Source organism: Cataglyphis hispanica, chromosome 20 (genome assembly GCF_021464435.1).
Source record: "Cataglyphis hispanica isolate Lineage 1 chromosome 20, ULB_Chis1_1.0, whole genome shotgun sequence".
In the NCBI taxonomy this organism is placed as follows: Eukaryota; Metazoa; Arthropoda; class Insecta; order Hymenoptera; family Formicidae; genus Cataglyphis; species Cataglyphis hispanica.
In genome coordinates this window covers 1964979-1978291 of record NC_065973.1, presented here as the reverse complement: position 1 = coordinate 1978291, position 13313 = coordinate 1964979, and the positions used below count along the sequence as shown (strand labels likewise).

The 13313-nt window shown below is 41.7% G+C and overlaps 1 protein-coding gene across 3 annotated transcripts in view; it reads right to left on the bottom strand.

The window, feature by feature from the left end:
* Window positions 1-13313, bottom strand: part of LOC126856905 (protein O-mannosyl-transferase TMTC2-like) — a 261764-nt gene that overhangs the window by 186403 nt on the left and 62048 nt on the right. The window contains exon 1 of one of the 3 annotated variants that reach the window (XM_050605899.1): window positions 8430-8632. The exons of the other annotated variants lie outside the window; for them this stretch is intronic. Coding sequence (XP_050461856.1) covers window positions 8430-8515 — 86 coding nt within the window. The 5' untranslated portion in view covers window positions 8516-8632. Of the gene's footprint in view, window positions 1-8429; window positions 8633-13313 lie in introns of those variants that run through there. 3 annotated transcript variants of the gene reach the window in all.

The following is a 13313-nucleotide window of genomic DNA, read 5'->3' as shown; positions in this document are numbered from 1 at the left end:
CGTTTTTCCGATCTTTATAGCAGCGCGGTATCAGTCGCGCATTGTATTTCGTTTCTGCAGTAAGGTACTATCAAGACCGAAAGAGAGTCTAAGCCGTAAATTATTTCTCGCTCTCCTCTCCCTCTTTCTCTCCAGCTTGTCATCCTCTATCCTCTATATTATTGCAGACCTTCGGGCGCGATAAAATGCATCGATCCTATATCGTTCGGTCCCATAGGATAAATGCCCGACGCGGTTGCACGCATTCCCGATCGCGGACGATATACCGGACGCACACAGCTACACGTGCGCGTCCACGAGCAAAATGGACCGATATCCCGGTTGCAGCAAAATTGCAAGAATTTTCAGCGGACATTGCGTCCGCGCGATGACGCAACGTTCGTACGCGGCGTTCCGATGGAGAATTCGGTATGGATGCTCCCGCTTTCCCAGCACCGTCCATCTCTTTGTTCGATCCCGCCTGCCATTCGGGGGGAGGACGTGCGTTCGCCCGCTCGTCATTTTTATCCCGGCAGCTGGCTATTCGCCTCCGTGAGTGACGCGAATTCCGGATTTATAATGTTCCACCCTTCCCCCGTAACATCCACCTACGCGCTTCGGATGGCAACGGGTCGATACGCGTATTCGCGATTCTCAATTCTCTTTCAATTCGACGATAGTCGCGATCTGTGAATCGTATTCTATCGGAATTAAATATTAATTTGGAAAACGATTGTGTATATTTTTACAATTAATATTTGAATTCTACGAAAGCCAATGGAAAAAGTCACAAATGCAAAATTGCCGTTCTTACGTCAACGATCTGGCACTTTTACAAGGAAAAATGGCGCAGATACGATGTGACGTCAAAATAAAGTATTGTACATCAAAGAACAATAGTGCCATTTTTCACCGGGCTATTTTTCTTATCTCCTCCTTCTTTCAATTGTCATTTTCTGTGGAAGCAATTCCTAAAAGTTGCGGCGTTCTTTCATCTGTTCATTCCATCTGTTTCAAATTTACTTGGCAATAGTTTAATTCCACCTTTAATCCCCCTCTTCCTAAATGCCCATCGCAGCCTTCGTCACAAATCTGTCTTGAGAGAAGCGTAGTCAGCTGACAGCGCGCAAAAGGGAAATTTCCATGTGCGAAGAGTTTATTCTGTTTAAATTAAAATGCGAGAGACGTATAGCATGCTAGAATTATTGACGGACATTTTGGTTGATCTCCCTCTTGAAATAAAAATTCTACTCGCAAACGAGTTTACGCATGAATCGCTTTTCAGTATCAACTCTCTTAATTAATGTAGTTTTGACACGCGTTATTAATATATATACAATTTAAAAGTTTATATATTGACAGATTCATATGGGCGTTAAGAATGCAAAAGATGCATAAAAATTCATAAAAAAATTTCGCAAAAAAACAGAAGTAAAATAAATTGTGAGCAAAACTTTTATTCCTTACTAATTGTTTGCGGCATCGAGAGCTGGTTTTAACAAAGTTTGGCGCGCCAGCGGGCTTATTTCAATCATATTAGCCTGTTTTATATGTTTGCTGCTTTTGCTTGACAATGATCATAAATTATTATCTCTAACCGCATTTGTGTTTTATAAATTACATCTGGAGAACAGATTTATTGGGCAAAACCTTTGTGAGCGAATACGTTTCTCGATGATGTTCCGATGGAATATAAATTTTTCGCGATTCGCGTCTGTATGTTGTTCCGTAAATTGTGTTTGGCATGATTGCATATTCCGGCTGCGAAATACGTAATAAATGCACAAAAGCGATGTTATACAAATTAATAGGTATCTGTCAAACTCTTCATACGCGAATAATATCATAACAATACAACTTTTTTCATTCCAATAGCAATTAATCAAAACATGGTAGGATAAAAGTGTCAGCTAATATTACAAAAAATTTTATATGTTGTCAAATTATAAAGTTAACAAACATTTGGTTCTAATGGCGAATATTGCATCTTTTATGTAATTAGAATTATATTTCCTCGTATATAAATTTTATTAATATTATTATTAATATTATTATTATCACTGTCATATTTCTGTGATGTGAGGAAGCACACGAAACAAAGAAATATAGAACAGTAAAAAAATATGAAAGCGAGAAAAGCGTGTTACATAAAAATTGCATTACAACGCCAATTATTAACATAATTAACGCCAAAGGGCAGATTTATAATGAAGTTTTAAAAATGCAAAACGGGAAACTGCGGCGTGAAATCCCTGGCTCGCGTACGTATAATAATTATAACGTTAATAAGTTATGTAAAAGCCCGTATCACACATAAGCCCGATCCGCACATTCAGATCAATCACATTCGGATCAATCAACGCGTTTGATCGATCATATGACTCCGCTGGTTTCCTCGTAATGAGAACGCCGCATGATGTAGCGCGCGTTTCCTCTCACACACAGAGTCGGCACACAATCTTTCTTTCATCGTCGTAGCCGTGTTCCGGAGCGCGTCCATTATTTACGCATGCTCTGAGAAACCGTGCATCGTAGGTAAGTCCGAATGCACCGCATCGACTGAAATAGTAATGCCGTACTTTACATTTCATGCGACGGCGCCTTCATCCGAAGGCGCGCCTTCGCCGAATACCGCCGGTATTATTCACCGGCGGAAACGGAACAAGCTAAGCCTCGACCGCCAACTTTTCTTATTCCGCACTCGTCCTCGATGCAGCTGCATCCAAGCACCGCTGCAGCTTACGCGCCAACGTGTACAGTAGTCGCGTGTAGTACATTCGTGAGATTAGCTAGCACACGAGAATGATAGAAATAGAAAACAAATGTTTAATCTCAAGGAAGATTAAAATCCTTTTTGAAGATCTCAAAATAAAAAAGAAAGAGATGCAAGTAATACAAATGGATAAGATATGAATAACTGAGTATAAGCATAAAATATGATCAGTAGCGATGAAATAGCTTTCTAGAGCATGAGATTAATAATAAATGTAACAGAAAACTACAAGTAAAGAGAGAGAGAGAGAGAGAGAGAGAAAGAACTTTGTGTTAAAAGCAAGGCTAGTATATGTAAATGTGTAGTAATAAAGTGACTTTGAAATGGGATCGTTATGTCCGCATACGGTATAACAGCAAAATTGCTAGCTAATATTTCCATCACAAGCAGATTACGAAGATGCGATGCATAACGATACTATGTGTACTCCAAATTCCCGCATGCATATACGAGATATATATCTTTGAAAGTCTCCAATTTGTATCTCCGAGTAGTAATAAAAAATTCTTTTCGCGCAAAAACTATAATACAAATTTCTAATAGTGTACATTTACACAAATCGCGTATATCAGAATATATTTATCAGAATAGATAAGAGAAATAAAGAGAGAGACTAAAAAAATGCTCTAAATTATAAAAAATGATAAATAAAAAGAAAATAGTTTGCGCATGCATTAGCTAAGATATTCTCGTTTCGCGATTTGCTTGAGATGAGACGCCAGGGTAAAGCAACACAGAGAGAGATAGAGAGAGAGAGAGAGAGAGAGAGAGAAGCGATACCTTCCAACTTTGTCGCGTTTCGGCTTTTCTTCCTTCGTCTTGGCGTCCGTTCCCGTTTCTATCCTCGTTTCTCTCGTTTGCTTCCGACTCCGTTCCCGGCGCCACCAGTAAAAAACTAGGCGAATAAATAAGTCCCGTATTCTTTGCACGGCCATTGTGGTCGAGGCGTCGCGGTAAAATACGGGGCTTTTATTATCCTATGAGTTTCAGGCGCAGCGGTGCGGCCGGAATAAACTCACGACACACGGTAAACTTCGCCTAAGACCTACGGTCGCGGAATAAAATAGTTGGGATCTTCTCGCGCTTCTTGCACGTGTCTGTGTTTTCTATTTTCGGTTTAGCATGGAAAAGAAAAGGCAGTGTCGTATATAAATATACACAAAGTTTCTAAGACATTAGACGCGAAATCAAAAAATTTAAAATTAAACAGGTACGTTAAAAATTAGTATCGAATGCCATAGATAAGAATGAAGATACGAGATGGAATGATAAAATCACGATACAAATGGAATGAAGGATCGAGCACAAGTCTCGAAAGACCTAACATTGCAACCAGCGAACCAGGAACAGCAGGATAGCCGACGCCGGGTGGCGGGCGAGCATTTTGCTAGGTCACGCCGAGAAAGGACGAGAAAGTAGGTACAAGTGAGATAGGCAGAGAAAGAGAGGAAGAGAAAAGGGAAACGAGAAAGAGAATCGCTGACAAAAAGGACGAGGTTGGAGGAGAGGGAGGCCGGGGAGTTCTCGTTAATAACCGGACTCGACTTGATTATGGTCGCCACCGGCGGGCACATCGGCCGTTTTAGCCTCGGCGGTCGCATCGAACGAGGTAGCCGCTAATGGGCCGGATATGGATGAAAAATTATCTCGGCTTAATGCGCGCGCCCGCGCGAGCACACGGCCGTTTTTCGTTATTACGCGAGCTTTAAGGCTCCGCCGGGAACCAACGCGATATCCTCGCCCTTTGCTTTCGGGACTCTCTTTTTAGCTCGTTCTCTCTCTCTCCCTCTCTCTATTTGTCTGTTTCTCTGGCTATCCAAATTCGTTCCATAATTAAGCGCTTGATTATCGGACTAATCGCGCCGGGCGTTTCCAGCGGAACGGTCGGCACAGTTGATTTCCGACGCCTAGACCGGAATAATTTAATTTATGGCAAGCACTCTTCCCCACACCATACCGTTCCGCGCCTAAATGTTTATAACGCTGTTGGTTTCGTGCGGCCGATAACGTAAACGGAATGATTGATTAACCGCCCCGAATCAGTGATCGTGCGGATGCTCCTTACGCGAAGAAAACGTGGCGGTCACGCGATATTTCGACATTATCGCTGCTCGTAAACTTGTATTGTATTATCTTAGACAGACGTCGTTTTAATTTAATTTCTATGTAAATTGGTATAAGTACAGTCTTATAATGTAGTACAATACAAACTTAAATTATTCTATATAAAATTGAAGTTAAGATGAGAGAATATAATAATAAAATGGATATAGATTATGTTTAAACTTTTCTTCGCATATTTGACATCGCAATTTCTGCTAATTTACATGATTTAAATGAACTAAAATATTAACTGTATATAAAATTACGCATATTTTGAGATAATTTATACAAAAATTTTTTTTTTTACTTAGGGTATATTGAGTATCTCACATTTTCTTTTATTTATTGATTCTTCGAGCAATTGATGAGTAAGTAAATATTAATATATGTATAATAAATTAATAAAATAAAAATAGATAAATCTGTTGCAAAAAATTGAATTAAGAAGAATAAAATATTCTTTTTTGAAATAATTGGGATTTAATCATACCTGAGAAAGATTGAGGCTTAAAAAATAACGTTTTAATAAAATAGAAGAAAAATCACAATCACGCGTTGAGTGAATTTATTACAAAAAAATTAAGGTTACTGAGAACTGATGAAGATACGCGATTATTAAACTCAAAGAATATTTCGGGTTAGTATTCACGATCTAGGAATCACATGCAAAATTACATCCGATATATAACGATAGCTAATCCTTTATAGGTAGTTATACCAGAAACTTATGCCTCGATAAGAGAATCATAAAACTTTTGCAACAAGAAATAATTCAACGATAGGTAACGTTTTCAAGGGCTATATGTGTCGGATGTGCATTTTTACGGCGTAATTTTACAACAAAAATTTTTCTGTACTCTGTTCGAGAAATATAAGCGTGATTATTTGCGCACTGTTTCCGATAACCGTAAACGACCGGCGCGAATGCGCGGAAGTGATCGACGGAAGCATAGCCGGGTTTTCCAAACATCGGTCGTGTAAATAACGTCGGCTTGTTTTCCATTCATCGAGCGCCTCTCGAGTACAGCCTGTATCGTCTTCTAACAACAGTAGGTTCGTTAGCAATTATGCGCGCTATCGAAGTGCAAAATAAATATAAAATCAAAATAGAATGAAAATGAAGAAAATAATTACAATATATATATAAAAGAAAGAGAGAGAGAGAAAAGAAAATATTAATAATCATGAAAAGGAAATAAAATTAATTAATTATATTTTAATTAAACTACATTTATATTCATTTTTCTAGTTTTTCTCTGAACATTGAAAATGTGAGAATAATAAAATTATTTTTTGGAATCATAATCGATATAATAATGTAAATTCAGTATGATGCAAGATTACTCCCGTTAATGCAATCCAATTTCATCTTACGATATCTCGACGCGAGCCTCCACTCGGCCTGAAGCACGGCGCAGCACGATCGAGTTCTGGCCACGATGTTCGAGAGATTACGGAATACTCAATTAGGGGATTCAGTGTCATAGAATTCGAGAGCCTCGGATTAAGGGCTCTTATCGTGCGAGTAACTTTGGATTATATAGCGCCGCGCGCCAATTCCGCGCTCCGCGTATTTCGGCCGCGGTATCCGCCAGATATGGCTCGCGAGCGACTTCGAAGGATATCGCGGGACATTGGATGACATCGAGGAGGAAATCGCCCTCTTTGCTCCGATAGCGACAAACCGTAAAATTACGCACGTGTTAATTATATTCGTTGATTTATTTGACGTTTGTTTAAAACCATAACAATTATTTTACACAATAAGTTTACTCCTTGTTTGTTATAAAGTCTATATTTTTTTTATTTATAAATATTAAAATTGTGTAATAAGAGAGAAAGCAATTTTTTTTCTTGACTGGGAATTAAAATTCTTTTATTTTTCTGTAATTAAAACAGAAATTTTTTATAAAATAAAATTTTTTAAAATAACAATATTATGTTATATATACATATGTGAGAATAATAGTTATTTTAAAAAAAATTTATATAGATATTGTAAAAAGAGATTTTTCCGCGTAAATATTAAAGTTCATTATTTCACAGTGCTTTTGTATAAAATGGGGCTTTGCAAAATTCATTTTCACATTTGGCATGCAATGATTTTTGAATTACTTGGGCGAGTAATAAAAGAGCTTTCGCAGTAATGTCCAATATTGAACAAAATTGCGTAATGTTTAAGGAACGTACGACGTCGATGAAAGATTAAAGCATCAGACGGCATTCGTGAAAATTTCGCTGAAAAAAAATATCGACGTCGAAGAGGGAGAGAACGCCGTGGAAATTCTGTCGCAGTCTTATTGATCCGGAAAGAGAAGCGAAATAACGAACGAACGATATGGTGGTACACAGTTTGTTGCGATTACTCCGTGCTCGTGGCTATTTGTTTCCCATAGCGCGGCGGTAAGGTATCGAGTCGACGGCAGCGTAGAAACAATTTCGCGCGGCGCGGAAGTGACAGCTGAAATATCGCGAGGAATGTCATCTATCGTATATCACTTCAGGTATGAGTAATATTCACAGCGAGCTTGAGCCCTTACGAGTGACATTCATCGCCCTTCGGAAACGTGTCAGCCGACAAGAATTTTTCTTTCTTTTTAGACGATGAATGACGGTTCATTAGCGTAATTAAAAATATTGAATCAAGCTCGAATCGATCTTTAAAAGATCAAGATATACTTATATTCTTCAAATTCTCTGATTTTTCTTGATTTAAAGAAAAAAATTCTAACTTAGGATTTTACCTCAAAATGCATAATAAAAAGACGATCGTTTTAAGTTGTCGTAAACATTAGATTAAGATAAGTTCTCCGTCTCGTGACAGATATTGCTGATCTCTAGGAATAGACAGAAAGTTGATTAAACTTTAACTTTAGTTAATTAATGTCTATATGAGAATAATTCTTAAATTATATAATGGTTTTCGAACTTTCAAGAAGTAAATGAGGTCGGGCAACAAATCGCACTATGCACGAACGAATTGATGTACTTTGACTCGCATTTATTCGATACAAGCCGATAAGCCTGAGTATCACGTCAACCGTGTTTCCATCACATGTACACACACATACACAAATCAAAGCTTTGCCGCTATCGCCAAGTGACGGCGAATTATCGTTCACGGGTATCGCCCTCGAAACTTTCGCGACACCGTGTTCTAATCCGGCGTATCTCGTCACGCGACCCCGCCAAGTGTGTCACCGGCCGCTTTCCGACCTAGTCTTAAAGCAACTCCTGTCAAGGAAAGCTCTGGATCGAGACTTTCCGGAAGCTCTCAAGCTTCAAACTTGGTAATCAAGACTATTGAGGACGCTATAAATTCTACGAGCGTAATGTTCATAAAAATAAACGAGCGCAAAGAGGAATCTCACGCTGATCTCTCGCGCTTTTATCGTCGCGAATGAAAATAAAAGCGTGTCTGCGACATCAAAGTTGCAACTCAACGACATTATGTCAACTTCAAACCCTATTTTATAATAGCATAGCAGAAACGTCAGTCCATATCCGTTTCCGCTCGCGCTTCAAAATCTCAATGCCGGCAAAGGAAAAGGACGACAATTTTTTATTCACTCACCGATCATCGTAGACGAAACCCGCTTGCAGGGTATTGCAGTAGAGTGCCGTCGCGACGAGGGCGCAGGCTACGGCGAGGATATCCATGTCACATCGTGACGAGGACGCTGGCGGCAACAGCGACGTCGACGGCGGCGGCCTCTTAACTTGTTGCACGTCCGCGGGCCTTCCTCCTGCACCACCGCCGCCACCACCAGCAGCACCAGCACCACTACCACTTCCTCCCCTTCTGCCTCCTCCTCCTCCTCCTCCACCTCCTCCCCCTCCCCCTCCTCCTCCTCCTCTCCCCCTACGTCTTCGTCTGACACCGCCGGTTCTTCGCGCGGCGGCCGAGACGTCCGCCGGACGATCGAATGATCGCCGATCTGACGCCGCCTGCCCGGATGACGGGTTCCGCGCGGGATGAATGTCGGTGACGCGTCCCCGGATACGATCCAGCAACGAAGCTTTTCCCGGCGCCGAATCCGGGTCCTCGATCTATTCCGGCGCGACAGCGGAAATCGACGCCTCACTTCGTGATCTTACATCGATTATTCGCGAGAGATAGATTCGCGGATCCGGAGAACGTCACAGAGTCAGAGACAGCTTGACGGCCTAGAAAAGAGAATAGCTCTCCTCAGTAGAGGGAAGATGATTATGCAGCACGTCCGCAAAGAGCAATTGGCATTCTGACTACGAGAACGATTACCGATTCTCAATCCTCGGAGAATCGCTCGTTGTAGTTGACTCTCTCTTTTCGTCGACGGCGACGTCGCTGCTCGCGCCAGATGCGTTTCAATTCACCGTTCACTGACGCACGATTGGGATTCCGATACCTTTGGCCGCTGCGCGGCCAAAAATAATCGCGTCGAAAGGAAGACTTGGACGGGGAGAAAATCCTCACCGGGAGACGAAGCGCGACGTCGCCGATCCGAAGCTGCGTTCGACGTCTCTTCCTTATCGGTCAACGGACAGGGAAATCTTCGTGTCCCCGCGAGTGTCCTGCGGCGATCCAGCGATCCGCGGATCGCGAGAAGAGCTCGCCGTTCCTTGCCTATCCGCGAGATCGGCGCGCTCGATCGGAGCACGATTAAATCCGAACGACGACGACGACGATTGTATTGGCGACAGATACCGCTGTTGATGTGAGCCGCACTAACGACGACGACGACGACGACGATGACGACGAGATGTTCCCAGCGCGATGGGCACGCGGCGCGACGCATGTTCCGGATGCGGAACGCCAACTGTCGCGCGCCCCCCGAGGACGAGAGCTTTATACGCGGGAGACGGGCATCGATCGGACAGGCGCTTGCGCTCGCCCGTTCTCCTGGTCCTCCTTCTCCACCTCCTCCTCCTCCTCCTCCTCCTCCACCTCATCCTCCTCGCGCGGTCTCCTTCCCCCCTAGCCCTTCTCATTCTCCTCTTCTTCATCCTCCCTTTCTCTACGCATCTACGACCGCTCGCAACGACCACGACCGCGACCGCTCGCAACGGGCCGGATTAACCGCAACCCCGGGGACAATGCTGACCGATGGACGTCCTTTTAGAGAAAATGATGCGCCACCATAAGGGCCGCACGGCGCAGGATGCACGTGGTGGTATGTAGCGACGCGGAGAACGGACCGAGGGGATCCGACGAAAATTCGGACTTTGGACCACGTTTGCGTCGGCCAGACAGACCGTGAGGGAATTGTGTACGTCCGGTTCTCCGTTTTCCGTGAGATTCCGTCGACGGGGACTAAACGCGGAGTTCGTGTGGTCGAGGAAACGTTTAGCTTGGGAATGTAGCCGGCTGCATCCGACGGCGATTGTCGTCACCTACCCACGTGGCGATTAAGCCCACGTCCACGATGCCGCGGCGAACAATCGCAGAGACAGTTGCAATGTCATCGTAGGATCATATGAAATGTTGATTCTGCGACAACTATTTCGAGAGGAATTAGTAACATCGAATAGAATCGCGTGTGAGAATACAAAGTAGTCGCAGAGATGCGCTTATTTTGAACAAACAGCTCATCTATCTTTTACATATCATTTTTAAAAGAAACGTCCACATGTTTTATGTATTTCATTAATCATTAATTTTAAAAATAGGACGGGTAAAATTCAAATCAAGTTGATGCGCGCATGAAGGAAGCGTTCCTGCTTTAAGAAAATTTTCTATATTTGAATCATACATTACTTTTAAACAAGGGACCGCAGTGTCGTACAACAAGGTAAGCTTCGTAATATCGCGCATAAACTTCTACCTCTCTCTCGTAGTGCTCCCACACTAATGTAAAATTTATTCTCACTGTAACGCTTATAAACATACGATGACGCAAATATAACTCGTATGGTATTTCACGCGGGTCCTAACACCAGATTGCGTTGAAGGTATCGTCACTCTCGGTAGTTTAATCCGTCGACACGTTGGCGCATAACGGCGATTCGTCACTAAGTACCTACATGTAATTAATCGTCGGAACCGACACCGTGAAACGCGCGTGCATTTATCACGCGTATTATAGCACGCGGATTCCCTCCTCTCTCACTCTCTCTCTCTCTCTCTCTCTCTTTCTCTTACTATTGTGCTAACGCTGGACTTAGACGTTCCTCGGAGCCGCTATTGTATCGCGAACAAGAGGCCGCCACCCGTAAACGCTTCAATTATTCCGAGCGCGTAACAAAAGTAATTCGCGCTCCGATGAGCCGCGATTAAAGATCCCGCCGCGGTTACTCCTAATGTGGTAATTAAGCATTTAAACGCTTAACTCACTTCTACGCAAACTACAATACCGATTAGCGCTATGTACAAACGAGGAGGAATGGCCGACAGCCAGGCTGAGTTGAGAGAATATGATAACATATGAACGTGCAATATCAGTATCTCTCTAATTAACCTTACGGTACGTGTATCTCTCTCCTTCTCTCTCTCTCTCTCTCTTTCATGCTTCTCAGAATGTCTCGTGTTTCTCATAATGTCTCATAATTATGACTGGTTTCGCACATTTTCTCTCATCTAATTAAAATTATTTATATTACTGAAAATATATTACGTATTTTCACACACTCAGATCTATAATACTTTTTACTTCAAAATTAGAGAAACTAATTTTTCCCTGGATAGGTAATAAAATTTAAGGATTGCAATCTTTTTTTTTTTTTCGTCGGACTCAATAAAGCTCAGCGTCCGCTCCGGTAATCCATCTACGAGTAACAACGCCATAGAAATACAAATTAACCGCGCTCGTAACACTCCGCGATTACCCGCCCCGGTGCTTAACTCCCCTAAAGCCAGCCATATGGGTCCGACGGGACGAGGGGCCGCTCGGTTGGGATGCGAGGTATAGCCCCGCGGCTCACGAAACGAGGTTGACAGTAAACAATACCGCTTACGAAAAGGGGAGCGAAGATTGCGTGGGTACCACGGAGGATAGAAATAGGGACAGGGAACTCGTATGTATCCCCGCGTTTGTGTAGGATACGTCGGTCACCTCTATCTCTCCTTCCTCCCTCCGTAGCACGCGCGATGTCCGATTATTTCGCTAGCAGAAACGTGACAAAATATAAATGGTTTATATCAATTTCAATATCAAAATTCTCGACGCTATACTCGGTATGTATCTTTAAATGTCAGAATTATTTTTCATTTTATAATTAATATTTCATTAATTGCGTATTTAACTCTTATTTGTTTGCTTTAATAATCATTATTTTTATATTTATCGATACTTACTATTACTCTTTATTATTACATTTCATGATTTCGGTCGCGTAATTGATATCGATGCTACAATCAAAAATAATTCTGTAGTGTATTATAAATCGGAGACATTTATAAAATATCCAAATATCACAAAGCATCGAGTGGCAGATATCATAATGCTCTTAGCTACCAGGCAGGAGAAGTACCCTGTTATTTGTCCCGCTGGCAGATTAAGATAATGGGTTAACGCGAAGCCGTCAGGCCGCATCGTGCTGCGTCGGTCATCGGACCGAGAAAGGCGGACTAGAAAGGGTGAGGGAGCGGAGGGCACCAAATACGATGACCGGCGACCACGCGATCCCGCCGGACGCAAGCCACGGGAGGCTTGCGCAGCCCGATGTGAGAATTATTATCGTGCGAACCTATCGTCGAGCATGCGCCGGCAATCAGCTTGTTCCGTGACGCCTTTATGCACTTATGAGTACGTTTGTACGCATTATATTTGTGCGTAGCAAGAAATGACAAACGTATCTCTGTAGGAAAACCTTCGCGCAAAAAACAATCAATAAATTTTTATAAATAAAAAAAAAAAATATATTATATGTATGTATTTATTTGTTAATATATATTTATTTTACAAAATTGATAATTTGATCTCAAAATTTGATTTGATAATTTCCCTATCAATTTTTAATCGACCTAAAAAAAAATCTGTTGTTGAATATATATATATATATATATGTATATATACATATATCCTATGTATCTGCGTGCTGACAGTTAGCTCTCGTGATCATCTTTGTGACGTGTGCTCGCTATTATCCTTTCAAACTCGTTGCGTACAACATGCAAGAGAGATCGGCGCTTCCGCTTTGTCAGTTTATCGTGTCACAACACATAGGTTCAGCGCGCAATATTCTACAATTCGACAACAATTTGCATCCTGATAAAATTTCTTTAGTTATTAATATCGCTTGGCAACAATTACATATTGATTATACTTCAAAAGCATTATCGTTGATAAAGACTATCTGAATATCAGTGGTAACCCTGATACCTGGGATATCTTCACTTACACACATTTGTCCGCGAATCCGTATAGAATTTTGATCCATTGATCCTATTTCACACTATTAATTATGTTGCATTACCTTATTCAACGTTATTAACATAAATAATATTAGCTTAATTAATTTGATAATATTAATTTAATAT